Genomic DNA, 24,143 nt, shown 5'->3' on the forward strand with positions numbered 1-24,143 from the left:
GCTGAATTAGCTCTTACAACTGTATTATAAGCTTAAGCTAACAAGATAATGAAGTCGACCTACACTGAAAAGGACATTCATTTTATTCAAATATTTATTGAACACCTATGTGCCACATGCTGATGTAGGCACTTGGGACTTCACAAAAAATAAAACAAGACCCTATATATTCTAATGGACAACAAACATAATATATTGTGCTAGGTAATAACATATATTGTGCTAGGTAATAAGTGCCTGGGAAATTAAAGAATAAAGCAGAGTAGGGAGATAACGGGTTCCATTCTTCAAGAAAAAGGTGAAAATAAATCTCAGTAAGATGACACTGTGATGAAGTTATGCAAAGCATTCCAAGTAGGGGAAACAGCCTCTGTAGAGGCTGAGCCAGTAGCATGCCTGGCCTGTTTGGAAAACATGGAGGCTAAGAGTGGCTGGAGTGTAGTGAGCGTGGGTGAAGGTACTGAGAAATCTGATCAGAGGTTAACAGGGGCCAAATCATGGAGGAAACTTTTAAGGACTGGAGCATTTTTACTTTCACCATAATAAATGTGTATGATAGCTGCTATGTGTTGGGCATATAATCTAACTTAATTTTCAATGCAAGAGTAGGTGTTATATCCCATTTTATAAATGAGGAAAATGGAGCTCAGGGAATTGTTGTAATTCACCCAGGATAACACAGCAAGTGACAGAGTCAGGTTCCATAGAAATGGGGCACCACTGCAGGATTTTAAACAGAGACATGATAAAAACTCTTGACAGACGTGCTGAGAAGACCACAGGGAGGTTAAAAGCAGGACCTATCAGGAATTACTGCAGTAAAACAGGCAAAGAATGAAAGCAGTGGTAGTAAGTGGTCAGATTCTAGGCATTTTCCGATGGTAGATAAAAAGCTTTCCTGATGTATTATTGAAGGTGGGTGTAAGAAGTCAAGAATGATTTCAACATTTTGGGTCCATGCAACTGAAATGATCGTGATGTCAGCTGTTGGGGAAGTGGGCTGAGTGGGAGGTGGGGGAATGGTGGAGGGTGAAGAGTTCAGCCTTGTCATGTTAAGTTTGAGATGTCTATTAGATATTCAAGTAGAGACGTCCAGTAGGTAGTTAAATCTTCAGTTTGGGGGGAAAGGTCTGAATTGGAAATATAAAATTAGAAAATCGACAGATTAATACGTAAAGCTGTGGACACGAAAAGTACCACGGAAAGCAGGAAGACTAAGCCTCCTGGGAGTACTCCAAAATTAAAAGGTTAGGTAAGAGCCACAGCAAAGGAGACTAAGGATGTGTGGTATAATGAAAATTTAAATTAAAATATTCATGTATGACTCCTTGCTTTATCTGCCTATTTATGCTGACCAACTGACCAACTTCTGGTAAGTCACATTCCATCTTCAATATTCATGTAAGCTAACAATGGTAGGTTAACTTAGGTAGATTACTGCGCAGATATTCTCAACAGGGATGAGAGTTGTACCATTCAACTCTGTACCTCCATCCTCCCTTTAGTGTCCAATCAGATACTCAGGTCATTTAGGATGCCAGAACAACATAAATGGATGCTACGTAAGTTTATGGTAGGCAATCTCCCAGTGTGCACAGATGCACATGGCATGTTTTTTAAGTAATGTGAAATATAAAAACTGAAATTTATACATTCAAGGTAGAATGGTTGCCAGCAATCCTGGAGTAATTTCTGAGTTGTATAAAAATGACTTCAAAAGGTTAAGTGCTTACGATATACTACTGTGAAAAACCAGCCATCACTGATTAAGTATTAGCTCCAATCTTCACATTCTGCAAATCACTTTCTACTAAATTGAGCATGCTCTTGGGACAGGTTACATGCTTAGGAAGATTCTTGCATTTTGTGTTTTAAGGTGATATTCCCCTATGGAGGAATGCTGAAGATACAGGTAATAATGTAAAATGACTTAATCAGTTTGGGAGAAAAAAAAGAACCTAAAGAGGTAAACAGTAGTATTAAGATTCTATACTATCCTGGGGTGGGTCCCAATTCCTGAGTCAATGACAAAACTTTCCACAATGTCAATTTAACATTTTCACTAATGTTACACCCGTCTATCTTATACCTGGTAAGATAGCTATAGTAATTATGTAGGTAGAACCTGTGCAAGTTATCTATTAAAAAAAAATTAACAAGATACCACTAAGTTGCTATGGCCTGTCTTACACATAAATACCTAACGCAGTATCTTGTACAGAGCAGGTATGCTAGTTGTGGAAATGAACATTTTAAAGAATTCCTGGAGATCCAAGACGGCAGAGTAGATAAACACTGTGCCTGCTTCCTTCCATGAACAGATTAAAATTACAACTGAATTATAGATCAACCCTGAGAACCATCTTAAGTCTGGCTGAATGCAAGTTTTATAATTAAGGATATAAAGAAGCCCCAGAGACTGGTAGGAGGGGTGGAGACGCGGAACTGGCTAACCCCAAACCTGTGTGTGGCAGTTGAGAACCAGGAGGGACATTTCAGCCATGGAGGTTCCTCCTAGAGGAGCGAGGGACCCCAGCCTCACACTGGACTTCCCAACCCACAATACTGGTGCAGGAAGAGGAGCCTCCACATTTGGCTGTGAAAAACTGGGGATTGTGACAATCCGGATGGGACAGAATGGGGCAGAAAACCCAGGTGTTCTCTTAAAAGGGCCCATGCAGACTGAGTCCCAGGCACTCACCTTGGGCTCCAGCAGAGGAACAGTAACTCGATGAATGTCGGAAACACATGGAGGGGCTGAGTTCTGTTGCTTCAGGACAGTTGGCATTTTCTGTGGGGTCCTTCTCCTGTGCAGGTTGGTGCCATCTTTCCTGTGTTGAGCCCTCCTGCTATGCGTAAGGCCAAATCTGAGTCTGATTGGTCTGGTGAGCTCCACAGCTCACCCTGCTGACTCACTGAGACCCCACCCCACCCAATGACAGAGGCACTTTCTCCAACAGCAGCCAGCCCTGCACCACACTGCACTTTCTTGGAAAATGAGTCCAACAGACCCCAGGAGGGAAGCGATTGGCCTTGGTGTGCTCAGACTTTTGAGGAGTAGCTTCAGGCTCAGCACTGGCACCAAACCAGAATTTACATTATTCTGGTGACCACAACTCTTGCCACTCGTGACTCCGAGACCCTGTCTCACCCAACTTGTGTACCACATGAGGCTTTATCAGTGGCTGAACCTTAAGGGAGCTGGCAGGCAGAAGCAGGCCTCCGGGTATCCTGGCATTTTGTGGCGCTACCCCAGGCCCAGTACTAGTGGCAGACATCCTCGGAGGGGCCTCTCACATGCACTTCCAGGGTTAGCACAGGCAGTGAACTGCAGATCACTTTGCATCTCTTACCAGTAGTCTCTGGCCAGTCACAGGAAGTGGATGACCTGGGCCTGAACAGAGCCCCTTGGAAGAGGCCCCAGAACATACTTGGAGGTTGGCTTCAGATCACAGCAGAGCACTGCCCAATTAGCCCCATAAGTGGCACACCCAAAGGATGGTCTCAACAGGCACCAGAGCCCACAGGGGCGAATCCCACTCATTGGCTGAATCCCCCACACAGCAGCCTGTAAGCTGTGGACGTGGCAAAACCCCACAACCAATCAGCCTGAGGGTCGATCCCACTTATTAACCTGCGAATAGCAATCAAGTCTCAACTGTAACAGGAGGGCACACACAACCCACATAAGGGACACTCCTGAAGCACCGGTGCAGATGACCAGGGCGACTGCCACTGAGCTCCACAGGACACGTACTTCATCAGGCCACCTGGCCAAAATTAGGGGACGAACCAGATCTAATACATAGAAACAAACAGGAAGGCAGCCAAAATGAGGAGACAAAGAAATACATCCCAAATGAAAGAACAGGAGAAAACTCCAGAAAAATAACTGAAATGGAGACAAGCAATCTATTAGAGACAGAGTTCAAACAGTGGCTATAAGGATGTTCAAGGAACTTAGTGAGAACTTCAAGAAAGATATAGCAAGCATAAAAAAGGACACTGAAACCATAAAAAAGAAACCAAATTTCCAGGTATTTGTTAAGTCATGGGGATGTAATGTACAGCATGGGGAATATAGTCAATAATACTGTGACAGTGTGGTACAATGTCAGATGGTTGTTGGACTTATTGTGATCACTCCTTTAGGTACTTAAATGTTGAAAAACTAACGTGTACACCTGAAACTAATATAAAATTGTATGTTAGCTATATTTTAATAAAAATCATTTAAAAAAACTAAAAAAGTATTCCTAAATGCTTACAATTCAGGTATTAATATAGCTTGTAAAGTTTGCTCTTATGGCAGTGGGTAACATGAGCAAGTAACTGAAAAGAGCTGATCTGGCACTTCATAAACCCATGCTAAATTCGACTCGCTATCCTGCTGGTCATAACCCCTCAGAGACCATTGGTTCACTTGTGAAACAATACTATCTTGTAGGGTGATTTAAGAAGCTCTATGGAGATAATAGTTACACCAGCAATTTTTAAAAATAATGGCAACCTCTCCCCAAAAAAACGCATGGGTGATTTTACTCTGCAGCTGGGTAGACAACCACTGAATTGAAAAGTGATGAATTATTGTCTTCCTCATCCCATAGCTTGATCCAACTACCTACCTTCTCCTGGGTGACTGAATGTGTTACTAAGTGGACTGCCACCACTAAAATGGAGCCTACTTTCAGGTAGACTAACCAAGTCCTGATAATGCTTCTACAGATCATTCTCCCAAACTTCAGCTTGGACCTATTGCACAATGCCCTCAATCTCATTTGAAAGAAAAGTTACTAGAGATCTTAATATTTCTACCACCTTCCTACAGCCCAAACTTCCACATATTTACCTACCCGTCTTCCCTCCTGAAGGGGTGTTTCTCTTCCAGTCCAAAGCTACTCTGTTATACTACTGATGTCAGTGTTTGTGTCCCAAACCAAGAACCTGAAAGTTGTACCAGACTCACTTTCCTCTTTTCCACTATTCTTCCCATATTTAGATGGTTTCTTCTCTATTTTAACTGTTACAAAAGTTAGTTTTAACCCAGATGTCTTCTAAACTCCAAAACCATATAGCTACGTGACATGCTATTTCTCGCATTTTATACTGCACCCCTACCTTTCCTCAATTTCCCGTAGTGGCATACCATAACACAAGCTCTAAGTCACCCTTCCCCACCTTGTCATATCCAAACTTCCACTTACCAATTTTGTCTCCTAAGTCTTTCACTAAATCAATTTCTGTACCTCTATTATCCCCACTATCTCCCTATAGTTGAAGACTTTTAACAGTATCACTACTTTACCCCATTTATTCTTTTCCCTGTTTAATCAGCTGCCAACATCTCTGAAATACTAATCTAATTGTGACACTTCAATGATTCCACATCATTCTTAGGACAATCTTCAATGTGGTTTACAAGCCCTGCAGAGTCCTGGCACTTGCCTATTTCTCCAGTCCCGTACAGAAGCAATGTTCCTCACTCTGTCAGCCAAAATGGCATCCTTTCAATTCCTACAAATATGCAAATATGCAAAAGGCCTTTTATGTAAACCTCTTTGCCTAGAAGGTACTTGTCTTCCATCTTCAACCAAGTTATGTCTTATTCTTTCTTCAGGTCTCAGTGGAACATTAAGAAAGTAGACTCTTGGGCCGGCCCGGTGGCTCAGGCGGTTAGAGCTCCGTGCTCCTAACTCCGAGGGCTGCCGGTTCGATTCCCACATGGGCCAGTGGGCTCTCAACCACAAGGTTGCCAGTTCAATTCCTTGAGTCCCGCAAGGGATGGTGGGCTCTGCCCCCTGCAAATAAGATTGAACACGGCACCTTGAGCTGAGCTGCCTCCCGGATGGCTCAGTTGTTGGTTGGAGCGCAGGCTCTCAACCACAAGGTTGCCAGTTCAATTCTTTGACTCCCGCAAGGGATGGTGGGCAGCGCCCCCTGCAACTAAAATTGAACACGGCACCTTGAGCTGAGCTGCCGCTGAGCTCCCGGATGGCTCAGTTGGTTGGAGAGTGTCCTCTCAACCACAAGGTTGCCGGTTCGACTCCCGCAAGGGATGGTGGGCTGTGCCCCCTGCAACTAGCAACGGCAACTGGACTTGGAGCTGAGCTGCGCCCTCCACAACTAAGACTGAAAGAACAACTTGAAGCTGAACAGAACCCTCCACAACTAAGATTGAAAGGACAACAGTTTGACCATTGTTCCCCAATAAAAGTCCTGTTTCCTTAAAAAAAAAAAAAAAGAAAAAAGAAAAAAGAAAGTAGACTCTTATTTTCTCTAAGTTTTCCAATAAGCTGAATGCAGATTTTTGAAAGGTAAAGAATGTGTATATCCCTTATCTGGCATTGACAACAGCAGTCAACTGGAACTGATAGAACATGAAAATCCAAAAACTATTTTAATAAAATATAAAAGGGAGACTCAAGACAGGAAAAAACAGCATTAGAAACCATTTCTAGTAACATTTCTTGTTCATGGTAATGGTTAGGAAATAAAACTAGGGGTTTGGAAAAATTGTCTACAAATCCTTTGTTAAAAAGCCTCCCCTTTCACTATGTTAAGCCTTGACTGACTCCTATGAGTTTTGTATGGCACCTGGTTCCTAATAAGATGTTCCTAATAATCTTTTCTTTCAAATACTCTTTGCAAGTTTCAATGAACTCAAATGCAAGTGAGGATCAATGAATGCAATCTTCTTTAAAATGTAAACACATAACAAAGAATAATAGGGAAACTAACAAAACCTGAACCACAATTTTAACTAGGATATGGAAAGGGAATTTGTTATTTTTCATATGGTCATTTTACCTGTTTAGAACTGCTACTTTCAGCATACTTTGAAGCATACAGGTGAAAAATCTGAGGCCTATTACCTGGCACAAAAATCCTTATTGAAATCACAATTTGTTACTGTTTTTAAAATACTCTATATTGTTTCCAAGCTAGCAGCTGAAATACTTTGTCTGTGATCTAGAGACATTTTTGATTAAAATCTAATAAGGTTAATAATCCCTTAAAACTAGACAAATGTTTTCTGAATCTTAGATTTAAGAATAAAAGAGCCTAGAAATTTTTAGGTTTCTAAACCTTAATTTTAGCCAGTACCATCTGCTTTAAGGAACATCAAAATGCCAAATAGCAACTAGGGTGCTGACTTAAAGATAAAGTACAGACAACAGTCCAATTTTTCTTATACTGTATACTGCCAAGATAGAAATGTATTCAAATCATATACAATGGTTAACAAATTATAAATCAAACAAAAAGGACAAACTGCAAAATATTATCAAAACTGAGTTTTATTTTCAATACAAGATAAATACCATGCTTGTTCCTAGTGCAGTTTAAGGCCAACAATGGCCATACAGCAAACTGCTCAACAATCACCTAAATGCTAAAGAAAGAAAAGACAGAACGTAAACATTAAACACAAAATTGTAATTACAAACATTTTAATAAAATGGAATGAGCTTTCTAATAGAAGCTAATATGGAAATCTAGTTTTCATGGACACCAAAAAGATGTCATTTTCATCAAATATCACCTTACCTTTGCACAGAAATCTTTTTGTGAAGTCACCATAGAGTCAATAGCTAAAATTTTAAGACTTTCTTTGGCCTTCTGATATTAAACAAATTATTTACAAACCGTGATTCAGTAATTCATGGATACTGGCAATATGATACAATTTTTTTTTTGTTAAGGGCTTTCCATTAAAAATTGTAAAACAACTTTGTAAGGCTGTATAAGGCTGTAAACTACTTTGCTAATATACCATGGGATGACGAGGAAGAAGGAATAAGAATAGACCTTTTTTTAAGGCTCAAGTCATCAATGTTATAGATGCATTCCTTGGAATACACTATGATTTACCCCAAAGGATCTTTTCCCATTAAATGCCACCTGAGTACTACAATTTTCAAAGTAAAAATATAAACATGAATTCACCATTGTATTTTAAAATAATTTAACGCACAGAATGCTGAGAAGTGTTATGCAGTAACAATGAAACAAGAAAAAAACATCTTGAAAATGAAATGTTTTTACTGAATGCAGGGTCTGTTCAATTATGAAATTAATGTAAAACATTTACACCCATGGCGGAGTTTAGGATACTCCCACATGAAAAGCTTTCCATAGTATCTATTATCCGCAGATACCATTTCAAGATTTGTGTGACTTCAATTAAATTCTACCTAATATTTTAAAAGACTCCATTACAATACGTTGGTTAATATAGCAGGAAGTCTTTAAAATATTAAAATCTGTCTATAACTACCCAAGTCTTATACGTCCCATACAAAAACCATAGTAGCTGCATACTCAAAGTGAATACCAACCTGAAATTTTAAAGAAACATTGGTTAAAACAAGCCTAAATCAATCTGAACAGGATACAACTACCTGAATATTTTGAATACTCATAAAAATTCATATTGCTTCTTTCTAATGCCAAGAAAGAAGACTATAAGAACTTCCTCCCAGAAGCCTAGACATTTTAACATGTTTTCTATTTCAACTTACAATGAAACTTAAATCCTGAATCTCTTGATTTCTCTAAATCAAAAATCTCACATCACAAACACAAGGAATGCTATATGTAAGGCCACATCTTAATAAATTTATAATTTTTGGTTGAATATTTATTAAAAAATTAGTCTAAGGCTTCTAAGAGTCAAGTTGCTAAAAAAAAAATACACCAGTGTTTAAACTGAAGATTAATGTAAAAAAACAAGAAAACAACAAACACACACTTTAAAAACAGAAAAATAGAATGCTTTGCTACAAAAATCCCACTTAATATATTTTAGCACAAAAATGTCTAACATGTACAATGGATAAGCGTGCATTAAAGTACATACAACTATGGGAAACATTTACAGACAGCTATGGGATGCAAATGAACTTAATGGATTAAAGTTTAAAAGGCAGTTTCTGTAAAACACCAAGAATTCTCAATACTGTGTTTTCAGTAAGGAATCAGAACACAAACTTTCTCTTAAAATAACAAGCTAAGTTTAAAACACAAAATTGGAGTCACCTTATAAAATACAGAAAATGCAATGATCATTCAGGTAATGAAAACCAAAATGTCAAGAGCACTCCAACAGAAAGTCTTGTAGTAGTAGCATCTCATTGTATAAAACAGTATGTATTTAGGTTATTGGCACATTTAAATACATAAGGGAAAGAGAAAGTCTTTACCCTTCCAACAACTTTCCCCCTTCACTATAAAATGTTATACAACATTCATTAAAACCTTCATGTTTAAGAACTGACCTTAAAAACTAGTAAAAAACAAAGCAATATTCTCCACAGGAGAATTAAATGAAAATAACACCTTAAGCTACAATCCATAGTTATTTGTGAACTCCAAATTGTAGTTAACTGCTTAAGACTATTTTGATAAAGGGGACATGAAATGGACTAACTACGATCCATAGCCATTGCAACTTACTCCAAGTCTTGCTTATGAAAACTGACAAAATAAACACTTCCAAACTTACACTGGAATATACTTTCCACAACATATGTCCTTTAACTAGAAGCAGCACATTCAATTCAAAGTGTTGCTTCAGAAGCAACACCATTCAGGAGCTGCATCACTCATTTGTAACTTTACTGGCTGAAAAGGAATGTGACTGCATAGCACTAATAAATGCTATGGTTTAAAATTAAACTCAAGTTTGTTTTCATATCCACTATTTAAAAAGAAATGAAAGGTCTCTGGGACACTTTCTCTCTTTTTGGTGTTTGTGTAAAGATTTATCTCTTTGGATTGTTTTTACACACTAAAAAAAGGGATTTTTTTTTTTTTTCAAATTACATCAGCCCATAGACAACAGAAGGAATATAAAGAATAAAACAAGGCTTGCAATTTTTACCTTTACAGCTATACATTCATGTGTTATCAGGTTGAGAAAGACTGCAAAAATCAATTAGTCAAACCAAAAAGTTTCCTTCTGACAACACTTAAAAATAATGGACTAGCAGCAAGCAAGTCTAATACACTCACATTGTCTGCAACAAGTCACGTTATGAGATCAGCCACACGGGGAGAAGAGTGATACAGAAAGAGCAATTAAAGGGTTCCACTGATAAAAAATGAAAAGGTAAATGAAGGATTTAATTAGTACAAAATTTCCAGTTTCAAGTTCAAACGCAGTTAGATTTTTATGATTCCATTTTAAAATTCTTCAGAGAAAATTTTATTCTCATGGACATTTACTTACCTTTTAAGCTTACTATTAACTAATTTCCCTTGTAATATGTTTATGTCCATCCTTCTTTGCATTAGGGCATTGTAATTAAAATATTAAAAAGCTAGGAAATGCATAAACACCTATACACAAAACAAGAAAATCATTTTGATACAACTCTCAAATAATGTTAAAAAGGCAACTGCATTTTCAACAAAACACTTGAAAAATTTCTGAGCCAACAGTTCTGATAAACATCAATGATCCCATGCACAAATACTCTACTCACAAAATGTTTTAAAATAAAATGGGCAATAATGTGAATAACTTGAAACAACTAATTTTGTAAGACCTAGTGTGACAGTGCACAAGATGAAAGTAAAGAACTACAGTGCAAATCTCTGGAGGGCTTCTATAGTTGCATATGACATAATATCTACGGTACCTAAAAATACTTTAGTATTTTTGGCTATACTTTTTAAAAACCAATGTGTATTATCAGATCTCTCAAAGATAATCAGATCTTAAAAACATCAAAAGCAAATTATAATTTGCTTAAGGATCTTAACTCAAATTTCTGAAGTAGTGATTCAGAATGACCTACCTCTAAAAATGTCTAATCAAGGTGACACTGCCTATGCTGAGTTTGCAATTAAGAACATAAGCTAGCCAAGTGCTTATGGGCCGATATGCAAGGCAGGTTTGAAAATAATCTTTAACTTAGCGTGAATCATCAATACAGGTTGCATGAGTATACACAAAATTCCTTAAACTGAAGATAGAGTACACCTATAATCTCCCATTACATACACAGGAGAATATGACCCGATGTTAATAAACATCAGACCCTTCAGAAATCTATAGTTACTGAAAAATAAACTAAGGTTCTCTACTTAAATTTGTCTGCTGTATTTACACTGCCCATGGCTTCAAAAATTAACCACAAGCACGATCAATATAAAACCGCAAATAACTACCGCATCAAGTCGGAACTGTCAAAATTTCTTCAATGCCAGCAGTTTACAATTAGGCATTTCAGTACATCTGTGTGGTAATTAAGCTGCATTACTGTAGCAAATAATGTATGGTTTTGTACTAAAATGTTAAAACCACAAAATTTTTTGACCCCTAACACATTGACTGGATTGCTATGTCTGTGAAATGTCAATTTACAACTTTACATACCATTCAGCAAAATCACAAGCTAACTAGGTAAAAACAGCTAGAAAAGCAGAATATAGAAATATTAAATATCCATGTAATCACCTATTCTAATATCAAAATCAAGGGCAAGAGACACTTAATTAGTATGTTTAATTCACTGAACGCAAGATTAGATCGATGCATATCCAAAAATGCTATTGCAATGCTTTTTTAAAGGACAGTATAAATGTCATAGTAACATTATCTTTAGATATTGCTGAACACAAGACTTTCCCTGAGGTGTAAACATCAAATAACTTGAACAGCTTTACACATCAGCCCCATGAAACAGTTTATTACAACACTACATCTATTGTAATCAAAGTGGTGCTGTTTACAGACATTATCATATGAACATTTTTAACAAGAACAAACTACTATAAAAACAAGCATTTACTTGACATTTTTCCAATTGCTTGCACATTATAATGGCCAAAATGTATATAACCAGTAATAAAGTTGCAAAAGCTATAACTTTTTAAATCACACAGGTTTCCTTCAAATAAAACAGTTAAGCAACATAAAAAATAAAAGTAGAGCTACTGGTTACCATTTATGCAGATTTGCTTTATTCAGATCTATTCCTGTTCATTTTATCCATGAATCCTTACAGGTTCAGTTCAATCACAAGAAGCAAACTGCTGGACAAGCGTCATGTTTCCCTCATGAAGACTGTTTTGTCTTGGAAGGTGTTCCTCTTCCTTCAGCTGTAATGTGTCAAAATTTGTGATGTAGATTTTGCTATTCCCCATAATACACAGAAAAACGCTGCCTTAACTATACATACACAAGTCGTGCATCTACTTCACTGTTACGTATTCTAACACAAAGTAAGAATTAACTGAAACAGTAGCTGCTTTTGTGGTGGAGAAATGCTCCCAATTTCTGTGATAATTAAAACTGAAATATTCTGATTTCGTTCTTCTTAAACGTTATTGCCTTATAAATTTAATCACTGAAACAAATGAAAATATGGCAGCTACTGTTTCTGTGATGATGGAAACATTTGTAAGTCATTTTCTAAAGTATGCATACTACAAAAATAAATGGAAAAATACTTGAATGATTTTAATGTAAATATTTTTCATTCAACCACATATCAATTCTATAGAATGCATTAACAATTAAATGCGAACTTAATATAAAATGCAATAAATTATTTTACAAATTAGTTGTATTTATTTGACAACATACAGGAACGTCTGCAAATATTATAAATCAACCGGTACTCCATGTTACAAAATTTATAAATAAAATTTATAAATATATACTTCAGTATGCACATTTAAATATATATGACATCCACGTACAAATCTTTAGACATAATACAAATTTAAAACATTTACTTTGCTTTTGCTCTATTCCACCTGTATTTAAATACCTAATGTAATGTATAAATAACCAAAAATAATCTAAGTAAGAATCTACAATGATAATTTTCATGGAAAACCCACATAAAGAAAAAAAAACCCAACAAATTTTGTAAACTAAAATTTCAGGAATACATAAATATGTAAACTTCAGGTGGATTCACAAAAGAAACATTCAATTAACCTGGATATAAGTGATAACTGAAACACCGTATCTTTAAAATATAAATTCCGACAGAATTTCATTAAGATGATGTAAGAGGCAAAAGAGCTCAATATTTAGTGATATTTTACCATAAAATCGAAAATATTTTGCTCTACAATAAGAGTAATTAACATTTTGCCCAAACTATAAATTTTATCTTTTATGTCCTTTCCTCCCCACTAGGCTGTAAGAATCTTAAGAGCATCAGCACACATATGCATTCACATTGCCTAGCAGTAAAAACCGTAATTTTATAACTGCAAAAGGAAAAAACAATGTTATAGTCCTGGACTTCTCTTTTAAATAGTTTTTATCTGCCCACGTTTCAAAGAGATACTTAAGCCATTTTTAATGTTACTTGTTATTGTACCTTTATCTTATTGTTGATGAACCTTTTTGGTAGAATTATTTCATGAAAAAAAAATCTAGAAAGGCAGCTTTTATGTATTTTATTTTTACTATTTGCAATGCACTTTTAAAAACTAGTATTACAGTATTAAATATAAGGAATATGTTCTAGTCTGAAAAAAATGGGTAATGGGAAATTCATAAATCTTATTGCAAAAGATGCTATCTCCCTAATTTTTTTTTTGTTATGCTGAGAGGGATAAGTCATTAAGATCAAGTCACAGGGAGAGAAACAAAAATAACCAACCCTTCCAAAAAACATATGGCACACACTGCAACTTTTTATCATTCATTATTCCAATGGAGAATTTCACTACTTTTAATGTAGGAAATCCTGTTTGTGAAATTATAACACACATCTTTTTCCAGGACGAATGCGCTTATCTTCTGCTTGATTATACTTTATATTTATAGTTAGATCTTTACTATTAATGAGCCTCTCATTTTCACCATAGAGACATAAAATCTGGGGGATAGTCTGACAGTTTTTATTTCTATTTCTAAACACTTTACATTTATCCATTTGGAAATACAAATTTTACAATCTCAAACGGAAGCAAATTTGAAGGCAATACAACCATTTCCAATAATCCAATTCAGTGTGATAGTCTCAAATTTCTAAGTAGAAATCTACATAAACAAAGATATCAAAAAAGCTTAAAAATGACAAATACATTCAATGTTCTTGTTTTCAGAATACCATTTGGTCAAATCTTTTCATGTCAAAGCCACACAATTACTTGCTTTAGCTATCAGTTATAAAAGACCTATGTTAACAGTTGTTAAAAAACTAAGAAGACAAATGGAATCTGGAGCTCTTTAATAAAGTCTGTATAGTGAGCACTAAATAAAATTTCAATACAGATAAGCATCTGGATTTTGAGATAATATAAGATCAAATCAATACTAACAACTCAAATTATGAGTGTCTGTTAAAAACTTATTTAAGCAAATTTGTTAGCCATCAATATTTCTAAACTCATGGCAAATTTATCCTTCAAATAAAAGATTCAAATGTATATTTTCACAGTAATATATTGAATTTAAATAATTGTAATATAATTTTAGAGTTGTACTTTTATTAACTCAGTGAAATAAAAATCACTTTTGTGTGAAAATTTCTTTAACGAATGAAAATGGGGTGAGTAAAAGAAACAGAAATATCTAAATATACCGTGTTTCCCCGAAAATAAGACCTAGCCAGACAATCAGCTCTAATGCGTCTTTTGGAGCAAAAATTAATATAAGACCTGGTCTTATTTTACTATAAGACTGGGTATAACACAATATAATACATAAATATAGTATGTCGGGTATAATATAATGCAATATAATATAATATAATGTAATACCAGGTCTTATATTAATTTTTGCTCCAAAAGATGCATCAGAGCTGATTGTCTGGCTAGGTCTTATTTTCGGGGAAACACAGTTAAGTTAAATCTTTTAAAATTAAAATTCCTTCTTGTGTTGAACAGAACATACTACACAAAATTATGTTTACTGTAGATGTTTACAAAAAATTCCCTTGCTACCAAAACATTTTGTATTTTCATCTTTCTATCTTTGGAGATGGTACTTACCTCATTTTAACTAAAACCTTTTATCACACTATAAAACATACATGATTGTTGCTCTAGGCAGTTCACTAAATAGTAGACATAAACTTCATCACAGTCAAAGAAAACTCAGCTTTGCCCCCAAAATTTCACAAAATGGACATTTCAAAATAAACTGTTAATGTGATTTAGAATTCACTGTAAGAGTTAAAACATGCTACCACAGAAGGCAAATTAGTAAATTTGGATAGCATATATGGCAACCATTACCCTTTTTTGTTATTAGGTTTTCTTTAAACAATGCTAACTAAATATTTATTCAAAGCATTATTTATTCAGAACAATCTAATTTACAAACTAAAACAATGGTAATAATTTCACACTGAGATGAAGGTGAAAGAGCAAGATGACTCACATTGGCATGGAACTTTTTTTTTTTTTTCAGCAAGAAACACTAATTGTTTGTAAACAAAACCATATTCTTAAACCACAGTGAGCAAAAACACACTATCCATCCATTCAAAGAATCACTTCCTACCATCCTGTTACTTCAATTAAGATAGCTGTGTAGTCAGAAAGGTTTTACAAATAATATTAAAAGCAAGGAAAATTAGAGCGAAAAAAGTGAGAGCTAACATATCCAAATGAAGCAGAATAGTTAGTATATGGGAAAACACAGGAATGGACAATATTAGGCAGAACTCAGATGATCTAAGAGTTGAATAAATAATTTTTAAATCTTATTACCACCAGTATCATTCATCAGGTAATTAAGAGTTTAGTTTTCACATAAGCCTCAAAGTGAACACTACCTCTTACAGAGATGAAACATCTTCATACGTAAGAAAAAACTTGTTTCTTTCGCTTTGGTTTTCCCGAATTAATAAAAAGCTATAAACCGAGTAAGAAATGCAAAAAACCCTAAGTCTTGTTCAATAACAACATCTAAAATCATGATATTTATGGTGTAAGTAACCATACAACAGTGCAGTTATTTGATCCATATCTTATACATGATGCTTAAAAATTTTATCAAAGAAATGGATTTGAGAACACATGAACCCTCATATATCAGAAAAAACTGAATTGTTAACAAAAATATGCTGAGTAAGGTTGTTCCAAACAAGTAATAAGCAGAACATAAACTAAATAAAAGAACTACGAAAGTAAAATTATTTCTGTCAGAAGTATACAACCTTAAAAGACTGAGCTACTTTTGTTTTGCTCAGAGTGGTCTGAGAATAGAGGCAGAAATTACAGAATATGAAGCACAATATATATACATACCGAAATTTTACAATACTGATATTCCCATTAAAATATTATCTATTTGAACTTAATACTGTCTGCTTTTAGAAAAACTAATACATTTTTTAAATGAGAGAATGCAATTAACCAACAGTTACCAACAGTTTAAACACAAAAAAAATTAAGATGGGACAGACATTAACAGTTTGCCAACATCGTTTCCAGTTAAATTAAGAACTTGCCTTTTAGCCATTCATCATCACTTTAATAATAGATTACATTGTTTTATTTGTATACAGACTTACTGACATTCACTTTAGCTTCCAAGTTACCCTTCGTCCATTAAGTCAATTTAAGATTTACATGAAAGCTCAAAAGGACTCATATTTAAAAACTTCTAAAAAGGTCAACAGACCTTATTATTATGGTGATTAAGATGTGCAGATAGTTGATTTAAAAAGTTTTCACTTGACTGTATTTAATCCCAGTCCCCATCCCTTTATTCCGCAATAAATACTATTTAGTATAGCAAAGGTATAATATTCCAGGATAACAGAATTTTTCACACTGGAAATGCTTATGTAAAATTTTTGCTTGGATGAAGGCACATAACAATATTACAACTCAATTTTGATTAATGTACAAACAAAACATGGAAATTTTGGTATGGTACATATCAGTGATTAAGAAAAAATGTGAACAGTAGTTTGCAAGTTAGGAATTCATAGTTAATGTTGAATGTAATGAAACTCAAGCCATGATATAGTTAGGTGTACCCATTACTGAAATGTGATGTTAGTTAATTCAAAGTATTTAAAATTAACAATGAACTTTTCAAGAAGGAGTTTACTTGGCTTACTATTCTAGTTTAAATAGAACCAGTAAGAAAACTCATTCATTAACTCTGGGTATAAACTGGTTCAGAAGCCCCTTGATGGACACACCCAATTTTAGAGATGACTGAAAATGTATGCTAGCCTCATTACCATACCTTCAGTAACTAGAAGCTTGTTGATAACTGACAAAATCTAAATACAAGTATAACTCATAGGACCTGTATCTTACTATTATAAATGAAATGGCTGATATAGTTAAGCATTTCATGTAGTAAGTTAGCCACAATTAACCTAAGCAACTGATGGACACTGAGAATTGTTTTGTAAGATGAAATCAGATCTATTCAAACCAGGGGTGGAAAAAGCTACATCTTTAAAATTTAATGTTTTAAATTTACATGATACAACATTCAATTCTTACTCATATCCAAAAAACAATATCAATTTCACTAAGCTAATTTTAAAAGTGAAAGATGTTTTGCATATTAAAGAAATGTTTTTAAGAATTTCTTATATTAAACTCTACAATACAGTATGTGGAGGACTATTTTAAAATTAAAATTTTGATATTCACAATGCATATTCAAAATGCAAGGAAAAGTATTAAACTGGCCTTTTCACTTCAAAAGCCCTTAAAACTGTAAATCATGTAATAGCTTAATTTTAAACCATAAGACTGTATTACATGCTTATTTTCTAAATTTTATTATCCAAAAAGGATCTCATTTGCTAAAATAGTTTAAGAAACCACTATTCTATCACAGAATTACACACTTGACAAACTCATTTTGCCCATAACAATTTAAATACTAACAATTACCATGACTTAATTTTCAGTGTTTCCCATGATTATGGAAAATAACTGTGTAAAGAATAGTTACCTATAAAAGGTCTGTTTTAGCCTAATTTAATTTGAATGTCACCAACATATAAAGAAAAAATATTTGTTTACAGAATAACCTGTGTCACATGCACAAGCCTTATAGTGCCCCCTTCACATGAATTAATGCTGTTCACAAATATAAAAATAAAATTACACGTGAAAATGAAGTATAAACAGACAACTCTTTCCACTTTGTGAAAAATGTATACAATAAATAGTTTTAAAATACAGAAAAAAAGACAATGATTATGGTTTATGAATGAAACATCAAAGAAAATTATTTCAAGGTTATTATAACCTGGGATGTATGATTTGATACAATTTAAAACTCTTAGATATGGAGTACCCTAAACCCATTTTAATTGAATAAGTTTCACATCTTCTTTGCAAATTAAAGGATACTGCTTCTTTTCTTTTAAAAACAAAAAACAGATGCCAAGAAAAATGTTCTAAAAAAATTTTAAGCAGAAAAGCTCTTTCAACATTGAGAAACCATCCTCGTGCATTATAAATTATTATAGTGTTAAATTTTGTTTAAAAGTTTTAGGGATAAATGAAGTTAGTTCAAGGGGAGCAATTTTAAATTTATTTTTAAAAGCCCAAGCACATTACACATATATGAATTAACTCCCTGCATTTTATATTTTAAATCATATGCAAACTATGTATGTGATTAAGAGAATCCCAATTTTTACATTTTAGAAGTACACAATGAGTCCTCTTGATTATTTTCTTGCTTTCTTAAGACCCTTAATCTGAAACCTGAAAGTTATAATTCAGCAATATTCAAGGACAAGAGGTCAAATTTTTTACCTGTTATTTCTTACCTGTCATTTGTCTCTGATGTTTCCAGAAGATTAAATTCAGAACAAGTAGTTGATCATTTACAATGTAGGTATATACTGTATAAACAATAGCCTCGGAGTTATAATTGCTGTTAATAATGTACATACTAAATGCAACAGGAACAAGGAATACCCACCTTCTAACGATGACGATACTCGCGCTCTCGGTCACGTTCTCGGTCCCGGTCTCGGTCTCGGTCCCGGTGTCTCTCTCGTTCTCTGCTTCTCTCTCTATAATAATCATCATGACGATCTCTACTGCGGGATTTATGACGCCGACTCTTTTCTCGTGATCTACTATGGTCCCTCTCTCTTGATCGTTCACGTCTTCTAAAAGAAATTACTGGATTAATGCTCTCCATAACTGGATAGCTTAAAAAAAATTTAATATTTTGGTGTTTAAAAATACCTAAGGCAAAAAATTATTTATAAATGTATTTTAGACTTACGATATGTTGAACTGTCAATAATGATTTACCAACTCACCTAGAGGCATGAACTAGAAATTCCATTTTTTAAAAATATTCACTCCAAAATTGGGAACCAGACACACCAGGGCAATACATATCATCCATTATATTTATTATAACTAGATCTAAACCAGACATGTAGTGTTTACTGAATGAAAAAACAAAAAGGTGAAGGAGAGAAAATTCAAAGGCTTTGTGTTTTAAACTAAAGAACCTATCGAAGGTAGTTTAGATAGAACATTCATAAAATTACTCAATATACAATGGACTTAAAAACACAAAAATTACCACCCATTAACACAGGTTATCTAAACCTACATTTAAGTTATCAATTTTGCATTCCTAACTATCCAAAATATGATACTCCTCTGAGAAACTTTCTAATAGTATATACAGTGTTTCCCTGAAAGTAAGACCTAGCCGGACAATCAGCTCTAATGCGTCTTTTGGAGCAAAAATTAATATAGACCCTTACTTTAATGTAAGACTAGGTCTTATATAAGACCAGCTCATATATTAATTTTTGCTCCAAAAGACGCATTAGAGCTGACTGTCCGGCTAGGTCTTATTTTTGGGGAAAGAGGGTATATTTGCTGGGAGGGCTGGGGGGTGTGGTGGGAAGCAAAGGAGAAACCTAGTAATTATGTCCACGAGTAAAATCTGGGATATTATTCATATTATAATTTAATAAAGAGAAATGTTTCATGAACCAGCTTAAAAAACAAACAAACAAAACAACCCACAGGTAATTTATCCAAAATATATTGCCTAAAATACTTTTAGAAACTCTGCTATTCGAAATTTGAAATTTACAATAAGGAAATAAAAATTGCCTATTAGTGTAAATGTCTATTTTATATTTTTGCACCAGACAACTAGACTTAGCAAACATTATTAGGTGCTTACTTTGTGGACGTAAAAAGTTAAAAAGAAGACTATGTAAGATATGGTGTTTAGCTATGACACTTTTCTTCAGATACAAAGATCCTCAACACTAGGTCAAAAGTTGGGAACCAGACCGGCCCGGTGGCTCAGGCGGTTAGAGCTCCGTGCTCCTAACTCCGAAGACTGCCGGTTCGATTCCTACATGGGCCAGTGGGCTCTCAACCACAAGGTTGCCAGTTCAATTCCTCGAGTCCCACAAGGGATGGTGGGCTCTGCCCCCTGCAACTAAGATTGAACACGGCACCTTGAGCTGAGCTGCCTCCCGGATGGCTCAGTTGGTTGGAGCGTGTCCTCTCAACCACAAGGTTGCCGGACTCCCGCAAGGGATGGTGGGCTGTGCCCCCTGCAACTAGCAACAGCAACTGGACCTGGAGCTGAGCTGCGACCTCCACAACTAAGACTGAAAGAACAACAACTTGAAGCTGAACAGAATCCTTCACAACTAAGATTGAAAGGACAACAACTTGACTTGGAGAAAAAGTCCTGGAAGCGCACACCGTTCCCCAATAAAGTCCTGTTCCCCTTCCCCAATAAAAATCTTAAAAAAAAAAAAAGTTGGGAACCATGACAAAGATAAGCTCCTTTTTCTTAACTTAATGAAGAAGACTCCACCACCAGATAAAGTAAACAAAAGACAGATCTAAAAATATCATGTGAAGATTAAAGATCTACCTTTCCAAAATGTGTACTATTTCAAGGTTAGCAGAATGCTAAAAAAAAAAAAGGAATTTACCTCTAAGAATAGATTACTCATTCACTAACTCCCTTGTTCAAAAAACATTTATCTAGCACCATTCTGTATCAAGCACTGTTTAGTCATTAGAAACAATGTGAGAGTCACTACTGAAAACAGCATGGAGGTTCCTCAAAAAATTAAGAATAAGGCTACCGTACAACTCAGCAATCCTTCTTCTAGGTATCTACCTGAAAAATTAGAAAACATTTATTCATAAAAATATATGTATCCCTATGTTCACTGCAGCATTATACACAGTAGCTAAGTCATGGAAACAACCTGAGTGTCCACTGATGATGAATGAATACAGATGTTGTTCATCTACACAGTGGAATACTACTCAGCCATAGGATGAAGTACTGCCATTTGTGACAACACAGATGGATCTTTAGAAAGTATCATGCTAAATGAAGTAAGTCAGGCAGAAAAGGACAAGAACCTTATGATTCGACTCATGTGTGGGATATAAAACAGAAAGCAACAAATGAACAAAATAAACTCACAGACACAGACAACAGTATGGTAGTTACCAGAGGGCAATGGGGGTGGGGGGAGGCTGAAGAGAGTAAAGGGAGTCAAATATATGGTGATGGAAGAAGACTAGACTTTGGGTGGTGAGCACACAATACATTTCACAGATGATGTATTAAAAAGTTGTGCACTTGAAACTTATGTTATTAATCACTGTCACCCCAAATAAACAAATACAGAGGATGCACTGCCAAAAAAATGTATACACATTTTAAGGAAAAAACTATTAAAATCATGCTGATGGTAACCACTTTGAGTGCGTCTTGTAAATGCAGAAGTCAAACATGACTTGTATTCATCTTTTGTTATCGGTATATATTATTACAATTTTAAGTTTTTTCCTTTCTTAAAATGTGTATACATTTTTTGGCACCCTCTGTATACTGTAGTGAACAGTACAGATAAGGCCCCTTCCATCTTTCAACAAGTATAATGAAAAAACAAATGTGAATTAATAATAAGTAAGTATAGATTATGGTAAGTACTACGAAGAAATAACAGAACAACACAACAGGATAACCTGGGAAAAGATACCCCCCCCCCCACCCGCCAGAAGCTAGATTGAGTTGAGGCATAAAAGAAGCCAGCTATGTGAAGAACCAAGGAGAGGGCTCCTAGCAGAAAAGAGTATCAAATACAAAAACAGAGAGATGATCAAGCGCTTGAGTTGTCAAGAGGAAGAGAAGGGAGACCAGTAGGGCTAGAGAAGTGAGCAAAGCAGGAGGTACACAATGAGGCCGAAAGACAGACCGGAACTATATCACACGGTGCCTCAACGTTTGCAGTCGTATTCTGAGAGTAACTGGAAGCCTTTAAGGGTTCTAGCTGCTGAGTAAACAGTAATAAGTACAATCAAAATTCTATTTTAAATTCCCAAACATAGTAGTTTTTCCTGTTTGTAAAGTAGCAGTTTTAAATACACATGAGACAGGAAAGTGTTACCTTGATCCAGAACCATAAGACTTAGATTCAATTCCATGAAGGCAATCTTGCAAAGAGCTAATGAGAACTTTGCAACGATCATCAGCAGATACTTTGGATTGTTTAATTAAAGAAATTGCGGTTACCAATGTCTCAATAGCACTCCCATAATCACCTGTAAGGGGACAAAGAAGGGTTGAAGTGAAATAAATGTTATTTTCAAAATACCACCAAACCACCAATGGTAAGTGATAAAGCATTTCACAAACAGAATGCACTTTAAAATGACCACAGAAGATGTTTTAGCTTTTTTTTGTCTTTCACCATTTAGAAAAGGCTTTTAGGAGTATATGCATGAAATCAGCACAATTTGTTATTATTAAAGCTGTGTGAAGCAGGTATCATTTTGTAAATATGATAATAAATGAGCTGCCATAAGGTTCCTCAGCCATTAAATATCAGGGCAAAGATTTAAATCTACACCTAAAATTTTTAAATTGGGGATCTTTCCATTACACTGTGACAAACAACTTTCTTCAATGCATTTTAAAAAGTACAGGTAATGACTTGGGAATATAAAAATCACTACTATATGTAAATGATCAATCTTCAAGACTGTACTTAAGTTTTAGGTCATTCCTAATAACATAAATAAGAAATATTAATACAGAAGGAAATCTACAAACCAGCACTGGCATCAGACACAGCTCTTGAAATAGCACTGCTTGAGATCGCCCTATTTCTATTCATGATTTCTTCAAACTCAGCTTCACTCAATGGCGTTCTTGCAGTATCCATTTCCCTATAAAATCAAAATAAATCTTATATCGTACTCAACAAATTTTCTAAGTTAGTTTTAACAATATAAAGCAATTCATACTGGTTGCTTTTGACAAGTGCCTTAGAGCTAGTAGTTAGTTATCCAGATTGAAGCATGCTATTCCTCCTACAAAGAGAACAAATCTAAGCAAAATTTTCTTACACCACTGTCGTATAGCTAAAATAAAATAGCAGCTTAAAATCTTGCCTTTCTAAAGGTCAGAAATGATATATTTACATATCTACAACATAATATTTTTCTGTCATATAAAAACATAATTGTTTTGATGAATATATATTCATATTTCATGTACAAAATACATACAAATATACATACGTATAAATGTACATATAAACAAAAAAACATTGACTGCAAAAAAAATACATCCTACATAATCAAGAGCAGGAATTTGGTTTCATTTATGTTTGCATCCTCTAAGCATAGGGCCTGACTCACACAGAAGGATAATAAATGACTGACTAATAGAATTTCAGGAGGGACAAGATCTTAGACGATCCTGCTTGCCACCGAATCCCTAGAAGAGTTTCTGGAAAATAAAAGTTACTAAGTAAGTGTAAATATTTGTTGAAAAAGAATAAATAAAATGCCAAGATTTTCTAAAGCTGCTTAACAACTTTAAAAAGGTACACATGTACAGTACAGGAAAAGGTAAACTTTTTGCCATCTTAGTTACTAGTCGGTAGGACACTGAGTTGAGGCAAGCAATAGCCAGCTGTTCACGCTAATGAAATAAGGAAATAACTAATCTAACCTTTTGCTTGCTTACAAAGTTAATTTTATTCCCAAAACTTTATAAACAACCCAACCAAATTACAAGTTGTTCAAAAATCCAAGTATGAGTTCAACTAAATGCTGACTTGTCCATCCTATTTCCCTAAAAAAAGAAAAAAAAGAAAACAAATCCCAGGTAAGATAATCAGTTCTTTTCCCGATAAAAACTAGTC

The 24,143-nt window shown here is 34.8% G+C and overlaps 1 protein-coding gene across 5 annotated transcripts in view; it reads right to left on the minus strand.

The window, feature by feature from the left end:
* Positions 1-11,493: 11,493 nt before the first annotated feature.
* Positions 11,494-24,143, minus strand: part of CPSF6 (cleavage and polyadenylation specific factor 6) — a 29,441-nt gene continuing 16,791 nt past the window's right edge. For 2 of the 5 annotated variants that reach the window (XM_019748951.2, XM_019748948.2), the window contains 4 exons: positions 23,045-23,160; positions 22,380-22,533; positions 18,893-19,082; positions 11,494-12,108 (listed from right to left, as the gene is read on the minus strand). In XM_019748951.2, the coding sequence (XP_019604510.1) occupies positions 18,896-19,082; positions 22,380-22,533; positions 23,045-23,160 (457 nt within the window). In that variant the 3' untranslated portion in view covers positions 11,494-12,108; positions 18,893-18,895. Of the gene's footprint in view, positions 12,109-18,710; positions 18,813-18,892; positions 19,086-22,379; positions 22,534-23,044; positions 23,161-24,143 lie in introns of those variants that run through there. The other 3 variants (XM_019748949.2, XM_019748947.2, XM_074325433.1) reach the window with 3 other exon arrangements.

Source organism: Rhinolophus sinicus, linkage group LG02 (assembly GCF_036562045.2).
Source record: "Rhinolophus sinicus isolate RSC01 linkage group LG02, ASM3656204v1, whole genome shotgun sequence".
In the NCBI taxonomy this organism is placed as follows: domain Eukaryota; kingdom Metazoa; phylum Chordata; class Mammalia; order Chiroptera; family Rhinolophidae; genus Rhinolophus; species Rhinolophus sinicus.